We start from the raw sequence: 17,766 nt of genomic DNA, 5'->3' as shown, positions 1-17,766 counted from the left end.
TCACGGCTGACGCGCGCTGGCTGCTGCAATATAAGCACCCGGTGTGTGTAATATGCGACATTAGACCCCCCTAACAGTACAGAGACCCCAGAAAACCAAATATTTTCAGAAAGTATACATTCTGACGAATCCAATATGGGTAAATATGTGTTCCTACTGCAAACTGTCAAACTGCAAAGCAATGCTGAACGTAACAGTTTTTATCAAATTTCTGAAAATCGTCACAAAGCTTGAATTTTATCCCATTATATGCCCCACATTTCGTAACTTATCAGCATAAAACATCCTAAATATGAGCGCCAGGGGTCTACTGAACACTTTGATGCCCAAAATGCATAGATATACCAAACTATGTGGCGCACAGAGACCCCCAAATGACAATATGTATAGACATTTTCACGGCTGACACGCTGGCTGCAGCAATATAACCACCCGGTGTGTGTGTATTATGCGACATTAGACCACCTAACAGTACAGAGACCCCAGAAAACCATATATTTTCAGAAAGTACACATTCTGACGAATCCAATATGGGTAAATAAGTGTTTCTACTGCAAACTGCCAAACTGCAAAGCAATGCTGAACATAACGGTTTTTATCAAATTTCTGAAAATCGTCACAAAGCTTGAATTTTACCCCATTATATGCCCCACATTTCGTAACTTATCAGCATAAAACATCCTGAATATGAACGCCAGGGGTCTACTAAACACTTTGATGCCCAATATGCATAGATATACCAAACTATGTGGCACACAGAGACCCCCAAATGACAATAGTGTATACATTTTCACGGCTGACGCGCGCTGGCTGCTGCAATATAAGCACCCGGTGTGTGTAATATGCGACATTAGACCCCCCTAACAGTACAGAGACCCCAGAAAACCATATATTTTCGGAAAGTACACATTCTGACGAATCCAATATGGGTAAATATGTGTTCCTACTGCAAACTGTCAAACTGCAAAGCAATGCTGAACGTAACGGTTTTTATCAAATTTCTGAAAATCGTCACAAAGCTTGAATTTTACCCCATTATATGCCCCACATTTCGTAACTTATCAGCATAAAACATCCTGAATATGAACGCCAGGGGTCTACTAAACACTTTGATGCCCAATATGCATAGATATACCAAACTATGTGGCGCACAGAGACCCCCAAATGACAATAGTGTATACATTTTCATGGCTGATGCGCGCTGGCTGCTGCAATACAAGCACCTGGTGTGTGTAATATGCGACATTAGACCCCCCTAACAGTACAGAGACCCCAGAAAACCATATATTTTCAGAAAGTACACATTCTGACGAATCCAAAATGGGTAAATAAGTGTTTCTACTGCAAACTGCCAAACTGCAAAGCAATGCTGTTCGGAACGGCAATAAAACATTTTTTTTAGCCCAAAAAGAGACGATGCGATAAGAAAAAAAAAAAAAAAAGCCACAAAGCCATATATGTACATATGCGTGTGCACAACGGGTAAATTGCATGTTATTTGCGCGTGTGCGCGTGTGCAAGTGTACATGGGTGCTGTGAGTGTGTGTGACCCCCCCAATCCCCAAAAATCTATGTGTGAGTGTGTGTAAGTGTGAATGTAAGTGTATATTACTGTAATAAGTGTGTGTTGGTGTGTTTTTGTGTGTGTAAATGTTACACTTACCTGGGGTAGATGCCTCAGATCGATGAGAGAGGGCTCCACGCAGCAGATCTGCAGCTCCAACGGTCATCAGCCATGTGGGGGCGGAGCTGGGCGGAAGTGCAGCGCAGGCAGCAGCAGGACGCATAGGAAACGCGTCCCTGCTGCTGCTTTGGGGCCCCTGGGCGATCGCGCCCCAGGGGCCACACGATCCCCTGCTCTGCTCGTTGTCTAGGGGCAGGGGATCGTGAAGGAGCGGAGCGAGCGGCTCTAACAGCCGCTCCTCCGCTCGCAAACCCGGAAGTGCTGCAGAACGTAGAATCTACGATCTGTGGCACTTTGGTCCTTTGATCCACAGAACGTAGATTCTACGTTCTGTGGCACTTAAAGGGTTAAAAATGATTTCCCTTTTCAATGTAATAATAAAACAGTACCTTGTACTTGATCCCAACTAAAATATAATGTATCCTTATTGGAGGCAAAACCAGCCTATTGGGTTTATTTAATATTTAAATTATTTTCTAGTAGACTTTAGGTACGAAGTTCCAAATTTCAAAAAGATCCGTAATCCAGAAAAAACCCCACGCCCGAGCATGCTATATATATATATATATTGACCAGCAGTTTTCTTCAAATAAAGTGATTTATTTCAACATGCTGTATCCGATGTTTTGGTCCCCATTGGGACCTTTATCAAAGATGTATATATATATTTGACTCCTGAACAAATAATACCACACTCACAGGTCTTAACAACAAAAATAAAAGTGTTATTATTGAAAATCCAATGTTTCGGTCACTTAGATTGACCTTTCTCAGGAACAAAAATGAGAAAGGTAACTACAGTATGTCAACTATAAAAAAAAACTCACAAAACAGGGATATCCAGTGTTCCAGTTTTGGCTGGAAAAAATCTTGGGCTGGCTCCACCACATGTTCCTGTCGTCACTATGGTATAATATGGCATAATACACTGCTCACTCTATGGTATAGTGCACTACATGTTCTATGGTATACTGCAATACATACTGTATGGTATAATACATCCCAGACTTTATAGTAAAATACACCAATATGACAATGCAAAAAATAAATAAATATATAGTAAGTGAAGTGTCCTAATAATGTATGAGCATAGAAGAAAAAAAAGAAATAGTAAATAGTTAAAATATTAAAAATCACTAAAACGATTTATGTTGTAAATGCTGGCAAGGTGGGTAAATGAAGTTAAACGGCTTTGAATAAAGACTAGAGGTACTTCACCAAGATACTGTTCATGCTCTGCATATCCAACACAGGGTACAACACCAAGCTGTCCACAGCACTGGCAGGGCAATCAAGGGCATCAATTTGCCCAGGTGGACCATTTGTCTTACCACTTGGTAATGTCCAATATAGATAGCAATGAGGTAGATGTGTGCACTCGATTAGGAAAGTGTGTGGTCCGGTTCAAAAGGAATAGTCTGATACGGTAGCTACAAGAATACTTAATATGTGCATCACTCAAATATATGGGCAGTGCTGAAGAGTACAGCTTTAAGTATACTTAGAGCTCATAGACAGAGAGATACCTTAAGACTGGTAGTCACCATTATTATTAGCATAGCCATCTGAGAGCTTTATGAACCCCTAGATAAACAAGGCACAAGCCTTTAATACGAGGGCATGTGGCAGAGTGGCGCTGTGTTTACAGTATGGGTGCCGTGTCCATATGGCTCATACCCTGGTGCAAAATCAGACAGAAGCATACCATATTTTAGTAATTGTTATGCCCCCCCCCCGAGAGAGATTAAACCACCTCATCCAAGTAACACTCATTGCAACCCCAAAGGTTTACACTCAAAGTATAAGCATACTGCACTGGACCGAAAGAAGACCCCTGCCAGGTGTTTCTGGTGTGTCAAGCAGTGTCTGAGAACCAAAAATAAAAGGCAGGGACAAAGTACCAGTAATCAGTAAGCTAGCAGAAGCAAACTAAGAGAGAACAGTATCACAGTATTACAGACGGCTCAGCGGTGGCACACAGACTTTCACTACACAAACACTAAAGCGTAACAAATATTATGTGAGAAATCATGGTCAACAAGAAATGGCTAATTTAAATAAATAATTGATGACAGAATCATATCGGGTAGTAGAGAGAAACTTAACATGCAGAGAGTTATAGTTCAGTCTCAGAAGTGGCCTGAAGGTTTATTGTTCAATAGTCCGATCCATGCAGTGAACCTAACATGATTAATCTGGACATATTAAACTGTTCAAAAGTAATGCAAAACCCTACCCATTTTTCTATGTAGAGAATTAGAATTCAGTCATAGACAAGAATTAAACACTGCAAACACTGCCGCAGTCACAACTCAAAAGAGAAGAATGGCTACATCATAGTCTATGTAAACACTGATAAGGGTAAAAGTTAATTTAGTTGTTTGGGAGCCACTGGGTGCAGTTTAAAAATCAATCTAGCCTCTCCTCTCAGTAGTAGCAAATCCCTATCACCACCTCTCTGGATCAATGGGTATGTGTTTAAACTCAGAGAGTTGGTGTCTGCCCTTAAAAAATGCTTTGCTATTGGTTGATTGGCCTTGCCTGAATGTAATCAGCTCTGATGGCACATTGATTGTGGGCTTTACCCATGTAAAATAAACTGTAGGGACACCAAGCCAGATAAACAACATGAGTAGTGGTGCATGTGAGATGGTGTTTGATTGCAAACCAGCAAGTTGTATGGGGATGACTGAAAGAATGTCCTTGCACCATGCCACTGCAGGTCAGGCAGTCTGTGTTGTCATCCATCTCTTTGTACAGGAGATCATAATGTTTCAGAAGTTTGGCCTTAGACAGATTTTGGTCTATTAATGAGTCAGAATATCCCCTCTGACCAAAGCGATCTGCCAATTCAGTGAGCTGGATCTCTGCTGTTTGTTCTACAGAGTTGTTGCATATTACCTGTTTGAATTGTGAATAGAGGACCCCCCTTTAGATGTGCTAGGAGGATGGTGGGACCTGGCATGTAATATGGTGTTCCCATCTGTGGCCTTCCTATATAGAGAGGTATATTGAGATCTAGAAAATGAATGTTAAAGTGACTGTACTGCATACTGAGCTTTAGAGGAGAAGACAATGAGTTAAGGTGTTCAACAACTATCCTCAGCATCATGAGACATAAGGAAGAAATTGCCTATGTACCACTTCTAGAATGCAATAGGTCCACGTATGTGGGGGCAAATGTGCTGACTTTCAAATTCACTCAACAATCCAAAGTAGGGAAGAAGCACACCAATTCAGCTAGGCAATGCCTTTAGCACATTTATTTGCAGAAGTATTGAACTCACAAGCTTTCGGGTCCAACCACTTCCTCAGGTGCAAATAATAGGTGTCCTCAACTACAAAATAGTTGTGTGACAGAACAAAAGCTAATAGTTCAACTAAAAATTGTACAGGTGGGAGGCCATGATGAAATTCAGTCAGAGCTTTAGTGCATGCTTGTGCATCCTGATGGGGAATGATGGCGTAAAGGCTGCTTACATCAATAGTAACCAACACCGAGCCCTCTAGTATAGTGAGGTGCTGGATCAGACTAATGACATGTTGTTGCACAATGGGTTGCAAAAAGTGGTCTAAAAAGTCAGCAGCTGGTTGAAAAAGAGAATCAGTGGCAGAAATAATGAGATGCCCGTGTGGCTCATGCATTCTTTATGCAAAGCTGTTAAACTTCATTTACCCACCTTGTCATGATGTACAGCATAACTTGTTTTTTTGTTAAGACACTGTTATGTTTAATATTCTTTACAATTGTTTACAATTCTTAACCATAACCCAGGAGTTTCATGATCATATAAAAGAATGAGGCCTGGGTTACTTCTAATATTCTCATATTTTCCAACAAAGGGTACTTTATTTATTATAATACACAAGTTCTAGTGAGTCATATGACAAAAATGACATCACTAAGCTCAGTTTATAACTGATTACATCACTAAGAGCCGTTCATAAGGATATTATTTACAGCATATGGCTTTTGTGTATTTTTCTAAATACTGTGTGTGTATATACACACACACACACACACACACACACACACACACACACACACACACACACACACACACACACACACACACACACACACACACACACACACACACACACACACACACACACACACACACACACACACACACACACACACACACACACACACACACACACACACACACACACACACACACACACACACACACACACACACACACACACACACACACACACACACACTGGTTTTAATGTAACTTAATAAACATCAGAGTTTAGTAAATCCAAGTGTGCACTCATGCTTTCTGGATTTGTTTTATATACGTATATATATATATATATATATATCCCACAAAGAAGGTCCGCACTCTCAGGACTTAAATTGAAAAAATGTTTTTATTAACTAAACGACTAACGTTTCGGCCTCGGAGAGGCCGAAACATTAGTCGTTTAGTTAATAAAAACATTTTTTCAATTTAAGTCCTGAGAGTGCGGACCTTCTTTGTGGGATAAATATTTCAAAAATTTTGGACACTGCACCCAGGCAATGTTGAAACGTTTGACGAGAGTGCCGGCTCCTCCATTGACTCTATATATATATATATATATATATATATATATATATATATATATATATATATATATAATGTTCAAAGTGGACCAGCACACCGAAGTTTTCAATCAAAAGAGTTTTATTACAACATCACTCATGTGTCCAACGTTTCGGCCCACATTAGGGCCTTTATCAAGGATTGATACACATTGTACACATATATAATTATATATGATCACATATGATTATGCGAAATTCCACACAAAAAATGGAAATCACAAGCATTATAGTAAAAAGTAAAATGGTGAAATTGGTACAATGCTGACACCTAGAGACCAGATTTGGAATTGTAACACATTATTCACTTGATTGTATGAAGGCACTAATTTGCATTAATTGGTTGTTAATGATGTCATCTTGACGCCCACTTTTTTTGTATTTAAACACCCACATGATCACTTGCACTTATCCTTGATAAAGGCCCTAATGTGGGCCGAAACGTTGGACACATGAGTGATGTTGTAATAAAACTCTTTTGATTGAAAACTTCGGTGTGCTGGTCCACTTTGAACATTGTATACGCTGATTGACCAAGCACCCACATTCGACTAACAAGGAAGGAGTGCAGGTACTTTGTGAATGTTTATATATATATATATATATATATATATATATATATATATATATATATATATATATATATATATAATATATAAACACAAAGCACAAACCACAGGTATTATATAGTACAACAGAAGGTTAGTGGTGACCAAACATAAAAGATGTTGATACCTAGGGAGATAAATGGTGCTTGTTCATTCATTGGCTTTAGCTCTCACTTTGCTTACTCTTTTTATTTCAGTACATACCCTTGATTAACCAAACTAGGTTTTACCTAGAATGCGTATATTTCTTTAGTTATAGCTATTACATGGCATAATTTAGACAACCGAAATACACATCATGCTAGAAGTTAATTTAAAGTTGAACTAGCCCTTTAATGGTGTGGGTTATCAGTAGATTATCAGTACTACATAAACATCACAAGCGTTCCTGCATATAAATGCAGATGAAAAATGTCCGATCTGCTCTCTTCTGCTCCCCTTTTGCAGCACATGTCAGCCTGTCAGCATTCACACAGGGCAGATTTGGGTTTGAAATTACATACTTTTCTTTGCTAAAATTCACCCACATATGTGCTGACAGGCAGATGCCAGTAGAAGAGCAGGAAAGGATGAATCTGCCTTTTCACTTGGCATGCCTTAGACACATCACTTCTACACAGACTGCCAGTGTTTGCCGTACTATCCCATACTCTATGTGACTACAAGGTTAACTCATGCCTTCTTTTTATATTTTACAGGTGTTTTTGCATTTGGACTTTTTGCCACTGACATTTTCGTAAATGCAGGCCAGGTAGTAACAGGAAACCTGACTCCCTATTTCTTGACAGTGTGCAAACCGAACTCCACTGGATCAGACTGTCTCATTCACCATCAGTTTATCAGCAATGCAAATATCTGCACTGGGGACCCTGAAGTCATTGAGAAAGCAAGAAGATCTTTTCCATCCAAACATGCTGCTCTAAGTATTTACGCTGCATTATATACAACGGTAAGGAGTGCAGTGCAGGTGTGCCCTGCTGAAGTTGCTGCCATAGGCACGGCCATTAGATTTCTATATAGAACAATGATGCTAATGAAGTCTGCAGAGCTTATGATTTTTTATGCTAGGGTGGTTATGTGCCTATATATATATATATATATATAAAATGCCAAATATATTCTGAAATATTGAGTCAATATATCACATGGGTTTGCTGAATGGATGCAGGCTCTTATGATTTCACACAATATTAAACATAAGAGTGTCAGTAGATTAATTATTTACAATATAAGAGAGATACAAAGTGTACATTCTAATGGCTGTTTTTAAAATCAACGCTGATAACTCTCTCGCTCTGCTACCTTTTTGATAAGAATATGCTGCCATCTAGTGGACATTTGCCAAACTAGCCAGTACAAATCTAGGTGGAAAATCAACATACTTTTTTTTTTTCAAAACTTGTATTTTATTTAAATGAGATGCTGTTTACAATACAAAAAAGAGTAAAGTAATAATCTGTAAATTGTATAATTAATAATGGAGTCTATTGATGTCATCATACTGTCCTTGGCAAGGCCAACACACAAGTGATTTTATTTTATAAGCAAGCATGTGTACTCCATATATTACAATCATACCTCCCAACTGTCCCTTTTTCGGAGGGACAGTCCCTCTTTTGACAGCTCAACCCGCAGACCCTCATTTGTACTGGAAAGTCCCTCTTTTCTCTGCACTGAACAGCCAGAAAAAGAAACAAAGTTTCTCACTTAATTGGCTTTTAGCAGAGAGCCCAGAACAGCTAACAGGTGCAAATAAGATACTTTGTAACAATTTTGAGACACAAAAACACAGTTTAGATAAGGAGAAATATTTTCAAACTTTCATAACCTGCCAAATTTTGTAAAACAAACATGGTAATTAGGGGTGTGGCCACAGAAAGGGTGTGGTCAAAAAATTGCTGCGCTACATGCGGATTTTTTGTCCCTCTTTTTACTTCCAAAATGTTGGGAGGTATGTAAATTACAATGTCTTTATTGTTAACAAGAAAGAACAAGATGCACTGATGAACTTAATTGCTACAAATTACTTTATATATGAATAAATCTCAACTAGTGTCTAATTCAAATACCTTGGTGCAGTGTTTGGAATATACCTGGCATCATTTGCAGTAACATTTGTTTTCTTGTTCCTAGTTCATTAGATTTTCTATAATGGAAGTTATTTCTTAAGCTTTTGGAAGGCCACACTTACCACCCAAATCTATGCTCCGATATCAACTCACTGTTAATTTATGGACTCTATGGAAATAGCTATGTTAAACTTTATAGGAAGAGTTACCTACTGTAACCTAGATCAGTGGCATAACTTCTGGGAGTGCTGGTGGGTTGCAATTGCAGCCGTTGGGTCCATACCCCCCTTGGGACCCACCGAAGCTGTGATAAGTCTTATAGCAGGCAGCAAGGAATGGGAGATTTTTACCATGTTTTTCTGTACTTTTCAGATGTACATCACAAGCACAATAAAAACAAAGAGCAGCAGGTTAGCGAAGCCGGTACTGTGTCTTGGCACGCTTTGCTGTGCATTCCTTACTGGACTTAATCGTGTTTCAGAGTACAGGAACCACTGCGTAGATGTCATCGGTGGTTTCATTCTAGGAACAGCTATAGCATTATTTTTGGTAAGTACAGCTAGGTTGATACGTAATAAATAGAATGTGTATATACTTATAGTTTATATGGCTGTTATGTTGTATTCTGGTTAAACTACAGTAATAATACATTGGACATTAAACGCAAAGTTGTCTGAAGTTCTAAGTGTTTTTTTTTTGGTTTTTTTTGCCCCTGCTCAAAAGTAAAAATCATTTTTAAACTGTACAGTTTCCATGTTTAGAAGCCAGTTTATCTTTGTGCATTTTAGGCACCAAACAAGGTAATAGAAATGATAAATGTAGTGTGTGATAATTCAGGCACTGGGCAGGACATGCCAAGCTGTGTTCCATCTAGGTTGGTATTAACTTCCTCCGTTTGGTTTAGAGTTACAACAATAAAGACATCAGGTCTTACAAACTTACAAAATCGACACCATGTTTTCTTGTCACTATAGCTTAGGCCCGTACTGTCAGTGCAGGACGTCTGGGGTTAATGTTCTCTCCTCTGGAGGCAGGACAAACATAATCTTGCTTTTCAGCTCCTCTTCCTGGTCTCCACTACCTCTGATCAGTTTATTATAAAGTTTGCGAGTGGAGATCTAATAATCTTCCTTACATATGGTACGAAAATCCGCAGCATCCGCAAAAAGGGTGGGATGTTGCACTGACAGTATGGGCCTACGCAAAAGGGATTTATCGGTAAGAAAATCTCCTTTATGTGGTCGGCCCTTCCTGTCAGTGCAGGACGTCTGGGGAAGTCCCAAAGCCGTCTAAAAAGGGTGGGAATATCGCATAAATTAATATGTCGTCGAGGTAAGGGAAAATGTATTTTGTTAATACTCGAGGTGCTGATGTGAGTCCGAAGAGGATTTGAAATGTTGCCCGTGGATCATGAATCTTAAGTACTTCTGATGCGTTTTGTGAATTGGGATGTGAAGATACACATCCTGAAGATCCACTTTGAACCGAAAAAGATGTGATCCTTCAAACTTCAGAGAAGTCAGCTTGTGTTTGGAAGCGGCATCTCCTGCCCACTGCCTTCTTTTTCAGTTCTTTATCTGCCTTAGAAATTGGAGTTTGTGTCTCTGATATCTCTAATGTATTGCATATATGCTTCAGGAGATACTTGACTTCCTGGTTGTTTATTAACTGGAGTAGAGCTGTTCCCTGAGGTACTTGAAAAAGAACATTCTGAGTCTGAATTGTGGGAATCACTGTCAGAGTTGGATTCTATAGATGAGCTGGAAGCTGTATGAGTTTCTGTTTTCTGCCTACTGCCATGCTGTACTTGACCCTTGAGTGCTTGTGAAACTGAAGAGTTTACTTGAGTTTGTATCCAGTCCAACAACTGTGAAAACTGAGAATGACCCTGATCATTATTGTCAGTCTGTTGTGGTTGTGTCACAACTAGTAAGTTGCAGGTAAAACTTAGTCCCTTTGTAAAATGTATAATTAAGCAATTGAATTCTTAATGAATCAGATGAAAATGTAGCGTAGGACTGGCCAGATATGGGATGACTTTGACGTAGTTGGCCAGCTTAAATATATTGCAATATATGGACAAACATTCCCTGTGTTGTTTAAAGGGTAAGGCATTTTTTAGTAGCAGTATGCACAAAATGTCTCTGTCTTAAATATATTGATAATGGGTTGAGTGCAGAGGACCTCTTGTAGTTGACAGTAGGATTTTTGTCTGTGCTTGGAAAAGGAGTGATTGCTCGAGGAACTGCGTGAATTTGTGCAGTAGTAGTGAGAGTAGAAGTTATTGGAACATTATCCTGGTCGGAATGCTGAATATCCGACTCAGAGTCTATAGAATGTAAGACAGGAATTTGATCTGGAGAAGGCGATCTATTGCGCTTCTTACCCCTTCTGTTGGATTTGGTATGTGCCTTCTTAGAGCGTACGGTAGCTCTGTCAGGTGCCAGTGCCTGTATCAGGTCTCTCAATTCTTCCTGTGCTGCCACATAATTTTTTTATGTACCAATCGTGGAACCGCTCTTGATGCCCACTGAAGGCTAGGCGGCGGAAATGACGTCACACGGTACCTTTGCGTCTAAGTTATGGTAGCCGATAGACGGAAGTACAGCAGAAGAATGGTGGCATTTGCATAATAAAACTTTGCATGATTTGCCTTTGGGCGTATGCCTTCTATTTGGAAATATTGTTTCAAGAGAGGAGTGCTAGGCAGTAACTTAATTTCATTGTGGTCCAGTAACCCATAACAACTAACCAGAAGTCATCATCAAATATTGGCACTGATGTGCATGCTGATCTGAAGCAAACTTTTTTCAGGCTAACACAAATTCCAAATTAGATTAGCAACCAAGACTGAATGCAATAGAATGTTTCTAAAAGTTAGGGGACTATTTATGAAGCCTCAGATTTTTCTGGTCATTAAAGGGCAAAAAATATGAATTTTGTGAGGGAAAAAAATAAAAAATGTTCTAGTTCTAAGCTGCTAAAAATCTGAATCTGAAAAAAATCCAGCTAAAACCTTTCGAAATCATGTATAAATCAATGGCAGATGGTCCCTTTAACAACATGTATTTGCCTTTATTATTCTCAATAGATTTGCACTGTATGACACTGGTTTTTGTTTAATAATACAATAAATTGTATTAAATTTACAATAAAATGTAATAAATTTAACTGGTCAAAGTCAAGTTTTCTGGGTAACAATTCAGAAAAGATGCACAATTTGATTTTATGCATGATTTTGTCTCAACATTTTCCAGCACCAACCATAACAGTCAGATATATTGGTAAATTAAGGGCATGCAGGTTTGGGAATTTGGTCTATTTTTTTTTTATTATAGTAAGAAAATATAGAGTTTTTGTAAATACCCCCCTTAATATACTGTAGGTATGGCTTGATGGCTACCAACAATATTACAATGCTGTTGTTAAAAAAAAACTCTATTGGTAACTAATAGGGCACACTTTAGCATGAATCCTTCAACACATAATTTAAGATTAAGGGGCAGATAGCAAAGTTTTTCTCCCATTCAAATTCAAGTAAAATTGCATATTCAACAAATATTATAAATGTTCCTATTTTTGAAAAGTCGAGTTGCACGAGACTATTTTTTCATGCCTTCATACATGCGCAATGAGTTTAATAGAAAATGTGTTACTGGACTATTTGCACATTTTTACATCTTTCCTCAAGATGTTGGATGTGTAAAACTATTCAGCAGTTCTTTATGATCTATGGTCAAAGTTGTTGATAGGTTGCTCACAGCCTATGAGTAAGTGCCCCACCAAGCACGAAACGCATTAGGCTTTGAATATCCTGATAAATACTTTTTAACTTTATTATTACTACTGTTTTTACTCTCCACCGTTTAGTAATATTCCTGCTCAAGCTTTTACTCATGATAAATCTGTCCTCTATCCTTATACATTTTTTTATCTCTCATGTTGTGGTATTTGGGTATTTGTTATTTCTTCTATTTGTTTGCTTCATTCAATTCATTTAAACCTTTTTTTTTTAATCATTAGGGGCTGTGTGTTGTGCACAACTTCAAAGGCTTCTATGGATCTCATTCTAAACCTAAGCCTGAAGATCCAAGAGGGGTGCCACTTATGGGTTTTCCAAGAGTCGAAAGTCCTCTGGAGACGTTAAGTGCACAGGTAATATTAAAGAATGAATATATACAGATGGCACAGGCTTTAATGGTGCATATAGTGCTACAATTGAAATAGAGTGTGCCAAAATGGACTATAAGGGGGTTATTTATCAAAGTCTGAATTTACAGAATGTTCTGCTACAAAGTCCGATCAAATCTGCTTGGTTTTTTTACACTTATTTGTTATTTCATTTTCCCGAAAATTAGCTTTGCAGGAAAAAATCTGATTTTTTTTCTTATTTTTTCATCCGATTTTCACGAATTTCATGATTTTTTCAGAATTTTCACCCGAAAACTCTGAAAACGTTGAGATATTGCACAAAACCTAGCGCACAAAAAAATCACTGGGACTTCTCCCATTGACTTATGTGCAACCTCGATAGGTCTGAGATGCCGGATTTCCAGATTCTGACTTTTCCATTCTCAGGGTTTAATAAATTCTGAAAAATTTGTGATTTTTTTAAGTCTGATTTTATTAAAAAAAAAAATTTGTCATGATTTTTGCATTCAGAGTTTAGTAAATAACCCGCTAAATGTAATGTTATTACATTGATTTACATATTATGTGCAGTATGTATCATTCAGCAAATACGTAGGATTTTCTGTAGCTCATTTCATATTGTAACCATCTCTTTAAAAGAGATGGGGATGTGGCCTATCAATCCAAGGATTCCTTTGTTATGTCAGTTGGGTGAGGTCAAACAAACAGGAGACTTTTTTTTTCTTAAAGGGGAGCTTCATCATTCCGAAATAAGAAACTTTCTAAAAACAAGCAATTAAAAATTCTACATAGTTTCTGATATAATCAAGTTTATCTTCACTATCCCTCTCTCTGCATCTGTTTCTCTTCATTATGTCTTCTTGCAGGAGTTGAGTGTCAGATTTTCATTGACAGTTAGATCCAATACTGTACATCTTATGGGGGCGGCTTCCTTTCATAACAGATTAATTAGAGCTCAAACAACTGATTCCAGTACAAACAAAATCTAAAAATACTCTTAACTGCCTTTTACACAAATCCTGCATGTAGAGAGACATGATGTCTGGTGATATTAATAGAGTGAGCTCTAACACTTCTTCTAGGCAAAATGAGCCCCCCTATAAGATATTTTGGATCTAACTGTCAATGAATATCTGACACCCAACTCCTGCATGAATACAGAATGGAGAGAAACAGAGGAATAGTGAAGGCAAATTTGATTATATCAGAAACAGTACAGATTTTTTAATTGATTGTATTTAGAAAGAAAGTATGTAGAAAGTTTCTTATTTCAGTATGATGAAGCTTATATTAAATTTTCTTTTTGGTGCTAGCTCCCCTTTAACCATTTTTTTCAAATAACTGATTGCATGTTGGTCCTTTAAAGTGGATTATTGTGACCTATTTGGGATTCTAAACCAGAGATCAGAGAAATATTATGCAAAGAAAACTATATGATTAAATCTATTGTATCATTTTTATTGTCAACACTTGGACACAACTTATCCTGATTACTAACGATTGAAATTTTTTTAAAAATTTATTTTTCAGAATCACTCGTCATCTATGACAGAAGTTACCTGAAGTAACTAATACAAAAGGAACTGTTTTTATATTTCATTTAAGTGCAAGTTTAGGGGGAAAAATACCAGTAAATACCAGTATTATGTTATAGCTAGTTATAGAAGCTGATGTTTTGTACATTTTTGTTTATGGAAGTGATGTAGCTTGCCCTGAATATTTTTTCATAGTCAACTTCGACATCATGTGTTATACCATTTCTACCATTATAGGACTCCCTCTTCTTTTGTGTATAGTGCACTAAAAAACAAAGAAAAAAAAGGAAAAGAAAAACGCCTCTTTTGGATTGTTAATGTTATGTGATGTTTGTATACAATTTTTGTATCATTTTATATGCGTTAAGCTGCAATGTAAATTAAATGCAATCATATACTTTTGACCTTTATTAAATAAACGAACAGAAGAATTTTATACTTGACGTGTACAGGAGCTATGAAAAAAAAAGTTTTCCCTTGTACAACTTGATACTAAAGAAAGTTGTGAATGCTTGTTCTGTAGGCTTGAAAATATTTAAATAAAACAGTGACTGGTAGCAGCAAATTAAAAAACAAATTCTGTAAAATTTCTATATTGCTGAATGGGATATGCTGTCTTCAGTGTTAATTTAAATAAACATTGTGCAGTTCAATGCTTCAGTACCCACTGATGAATTTGAAGATTTTCTTGGCACTTTCAAAAAGCACTGACTGAAAGACTTCAAGCTGCATTTAGCCATCTCTCCTGTTACCATTTAAATTAATAAAGTCTGTTGTTTGTAGAGTTATTGTACTCTGTTAATATGTGAAATTGATAGTCGTGTCTCTTACATTTTCTCCAGAGCAAATCAGGTTCAGACTGGACCCATTGTCCCTTTTCTTCTTGCAATTCATACTTTGAATAAAACAACCAGCATTTGGCTAGGGAGATTTAGTGAAACCCTGTGTATATTCCTGAGAAATAGAAGAGGATCCAAAATCATTTTCTCTATGAAAAAAGAGAACAGGAGTCAGATTAAATTTAATGTTAAAAATGTATCTTCTACAGATCTTCCTATAGACTTTAATGGAATTTTCACATCCTAAAGCATGAAATGCATTTTTCCTCATGGAATAGAGTGTGGCCCAGTGTATGATAGGAAATAAAAGATGCATTACATTTCCCCATTTTGTGCATGGTAATATATGTATATTTACATATAGAAAATTGTTTTGGAAAATTTGAATGCTGATCTTATGGCAAAAGAAGGGAAATTTGTGTGCTTCACACAAGATCAAACACTAAGGGGTAGAGTTATCAAGGGTCGAAGTTAAAAAAACTTTGAACTTCAAATTCAAAAAGACCAACTGAATAGAGGTCAAAGGTTTTTGGGGGGTCGAAGGAATGCTGCCTTCGATTCAAAGTCCCCCCCCAAACAACTTCAATCTCTCAAACCAATTGCATCCATATAGAATTTTTTTACTTCGAAAATTCCCTCTGATTCACTTTGACCCTTAATAAATCTGCCCCTTATTGATAGTGTTTAGCTTCAAACCATATATAAATAACAGCTAATAATAATTAAAAAGCATGTTTGAGCAGTGATGAGTGAACTTTTTCACAAGGGTTTGAAGCACAAAAGATGCCCATAAACTCCAATAGGTGAAAAACATTTTGTTGCGCCACAAAAAAAAAAATTGTCAACCATAGACTTCAATGCATTTGAAAATTTTCAGCTAAGCAAAATGGGTGAGATTCGCCCATCACTAGCAGTGAACTATTCAGTTGTACTGAGAAATTTCAAATTTCTTTATTGAAAACTGATATGATTTTTACATGTTGCTCTGCCCACCAAAGGTCATACAGTTCTTTGGATACACAGTTTCAAAAGGGCTTTCTGTTTATTCATGAATATGAGCAGAACCAAGAGCAAGAAGGTGGTCTTCCAATCTGCAGTATTAAAAACGTAAAAAAAACCTTTATTATTAAACTTCCTTCAAAAGCATAGAACTGGTACCATTAAGACACACACTTCCATTACTAAGTTTTGTACAGTCGTCTGACGTGTTTCACGCCCCTCTCCGGAACTTCATCAGCACCTCTGATGAAGTGCTGGAGATTAGGGATGTCGCGGACTGTTCGCCCGCGAACTAATTCGCGCGAACATCGACTGTTCGCGTCCGCCGAATGTTCGCGAACGTCGCGCGACGTTCGCCAATTTGGGTTCGCCATAGCTGGCGCTTATTTTTGACCTCTCACCCCGGACCAGCAGATACATGGCAGCCAATCAGGAAGCTCTCCCTCCTGGACCACCCCCACACCCCCTGGACCACTCCCCTTCCATATATAAACTGAAGCCCTGCAGCGTTTTTTCATTCTGCCTGTGTGTGCTTGAAAGAGCTAGTGTAGGGAGAGAGCTGTTAGTGATTTGAGGGACAGTTTATAACTTTGCTGGCTAGTAATCTACTTGATACTGCTCTGTATTGTAGGGACAGAACTCTGCAGGGATTTGAGGGACATTTTAGGTTAGGTAGCTTTGCTGGCTAGTAATCTACCTTCTACTGCAGTGCTCTGTATGTAGCTGCTGTGGGCACTGCTGCTGATCTTTCATCTGCTGACTGCTGCCTGCTGCCTGTAACCCAATAGTCCTTGTAAGGACTGCTTTTATTTTCTTTTTTTGTTTTTTTACTATAAGAGCCCAGTGCTATTAGTCTAGCTGTGTTGGGGAGTGGGACTGGTGTGCTGCTCCTAGTAGTTCAGCACCAACCAGAGTAATTTTTTTTTTTTTATACATATACATATTTTTTTATTTTACTTATCTTACTGTTCTTTAACGTGTCCAGTGCTGTTTGCTGTTCTTCATTGTAGTGCACCAATAGTAGTGCACTTGCAGGCATTATTTGCCCAGTGTGTTCTTCAAACAACTGCCACCTAGCTGTGTGAGCTTGTTCACATTCTGTCTAAATATCAATAATAATACCGTCTCCAGAAACACCACCTGAGTGACGTTTTTCAAGCAGCAATAATATATTCCGTATCCACTGCTGTAGTGTATACGTTGACCTTGCAGGCATTGTTTCAATTTGTTTGCCCAGTGTGTTCTTCATTTTCAAACAACTGCCAGCTAGCTGTGTGAGCTTG

General features: G+C 37.9%; 1 protein-coding gene across 1 annotated transcript in view; it reads left to right on the top strand.

Moving 5' to 3' along the window:
• plppr1.S (phospholipid phosphatase related 1 S homeolog) overlaps window positions 1-15,429 on the top strand; it is a 76,873-nt gene extending 61,444 nt beyond the window's left edge. The window contains exons 5-8 of the mRNA XM_018243739.2: window positions 7,588-7,838; window positions 9,331-9,507; window positions 12,982-13,113; window positions 14,641-15,429. Coding sequence (XP_018099228.1) covers window positions 7,588-7,838; window positions 9,331-9,507; window positions 12,982-13,113; window positions 14,641-14,673 — 593 coding nt within the window. The 3' untranslated portion in view covers window positions 14,674-15,429. The remainder of the gene's footprint in view (window positions 1-7,587; window positions 7,839-9,330; window positions 9,508-12,981; window positions 13,114-14,640) is intronic.
• The last annotated feature ends 2,337 nt before the right edge of the window (window positions 15,430-17,766 follow it).

The sequence above is a fragment of the Xenopus laevis genome, chromosome 1S, assembly GCF_017654675.1.
Source record: "Xenopus laevis strain J_2021 chromosome 1S, Xenopus_laevis_v10.1, whole genome shotgun sequence".
Classification (NCBI taxonomy): Eukaryota; Metazoa; Chordata; class Amphibia; order Anura; family Pipidae; genus Xenopus; species Xenopus laevis.
Note: the sequence above shows the minus strand (reverse complement) of the source record. Positions and strands in the feature narration are given on the sequence as shown.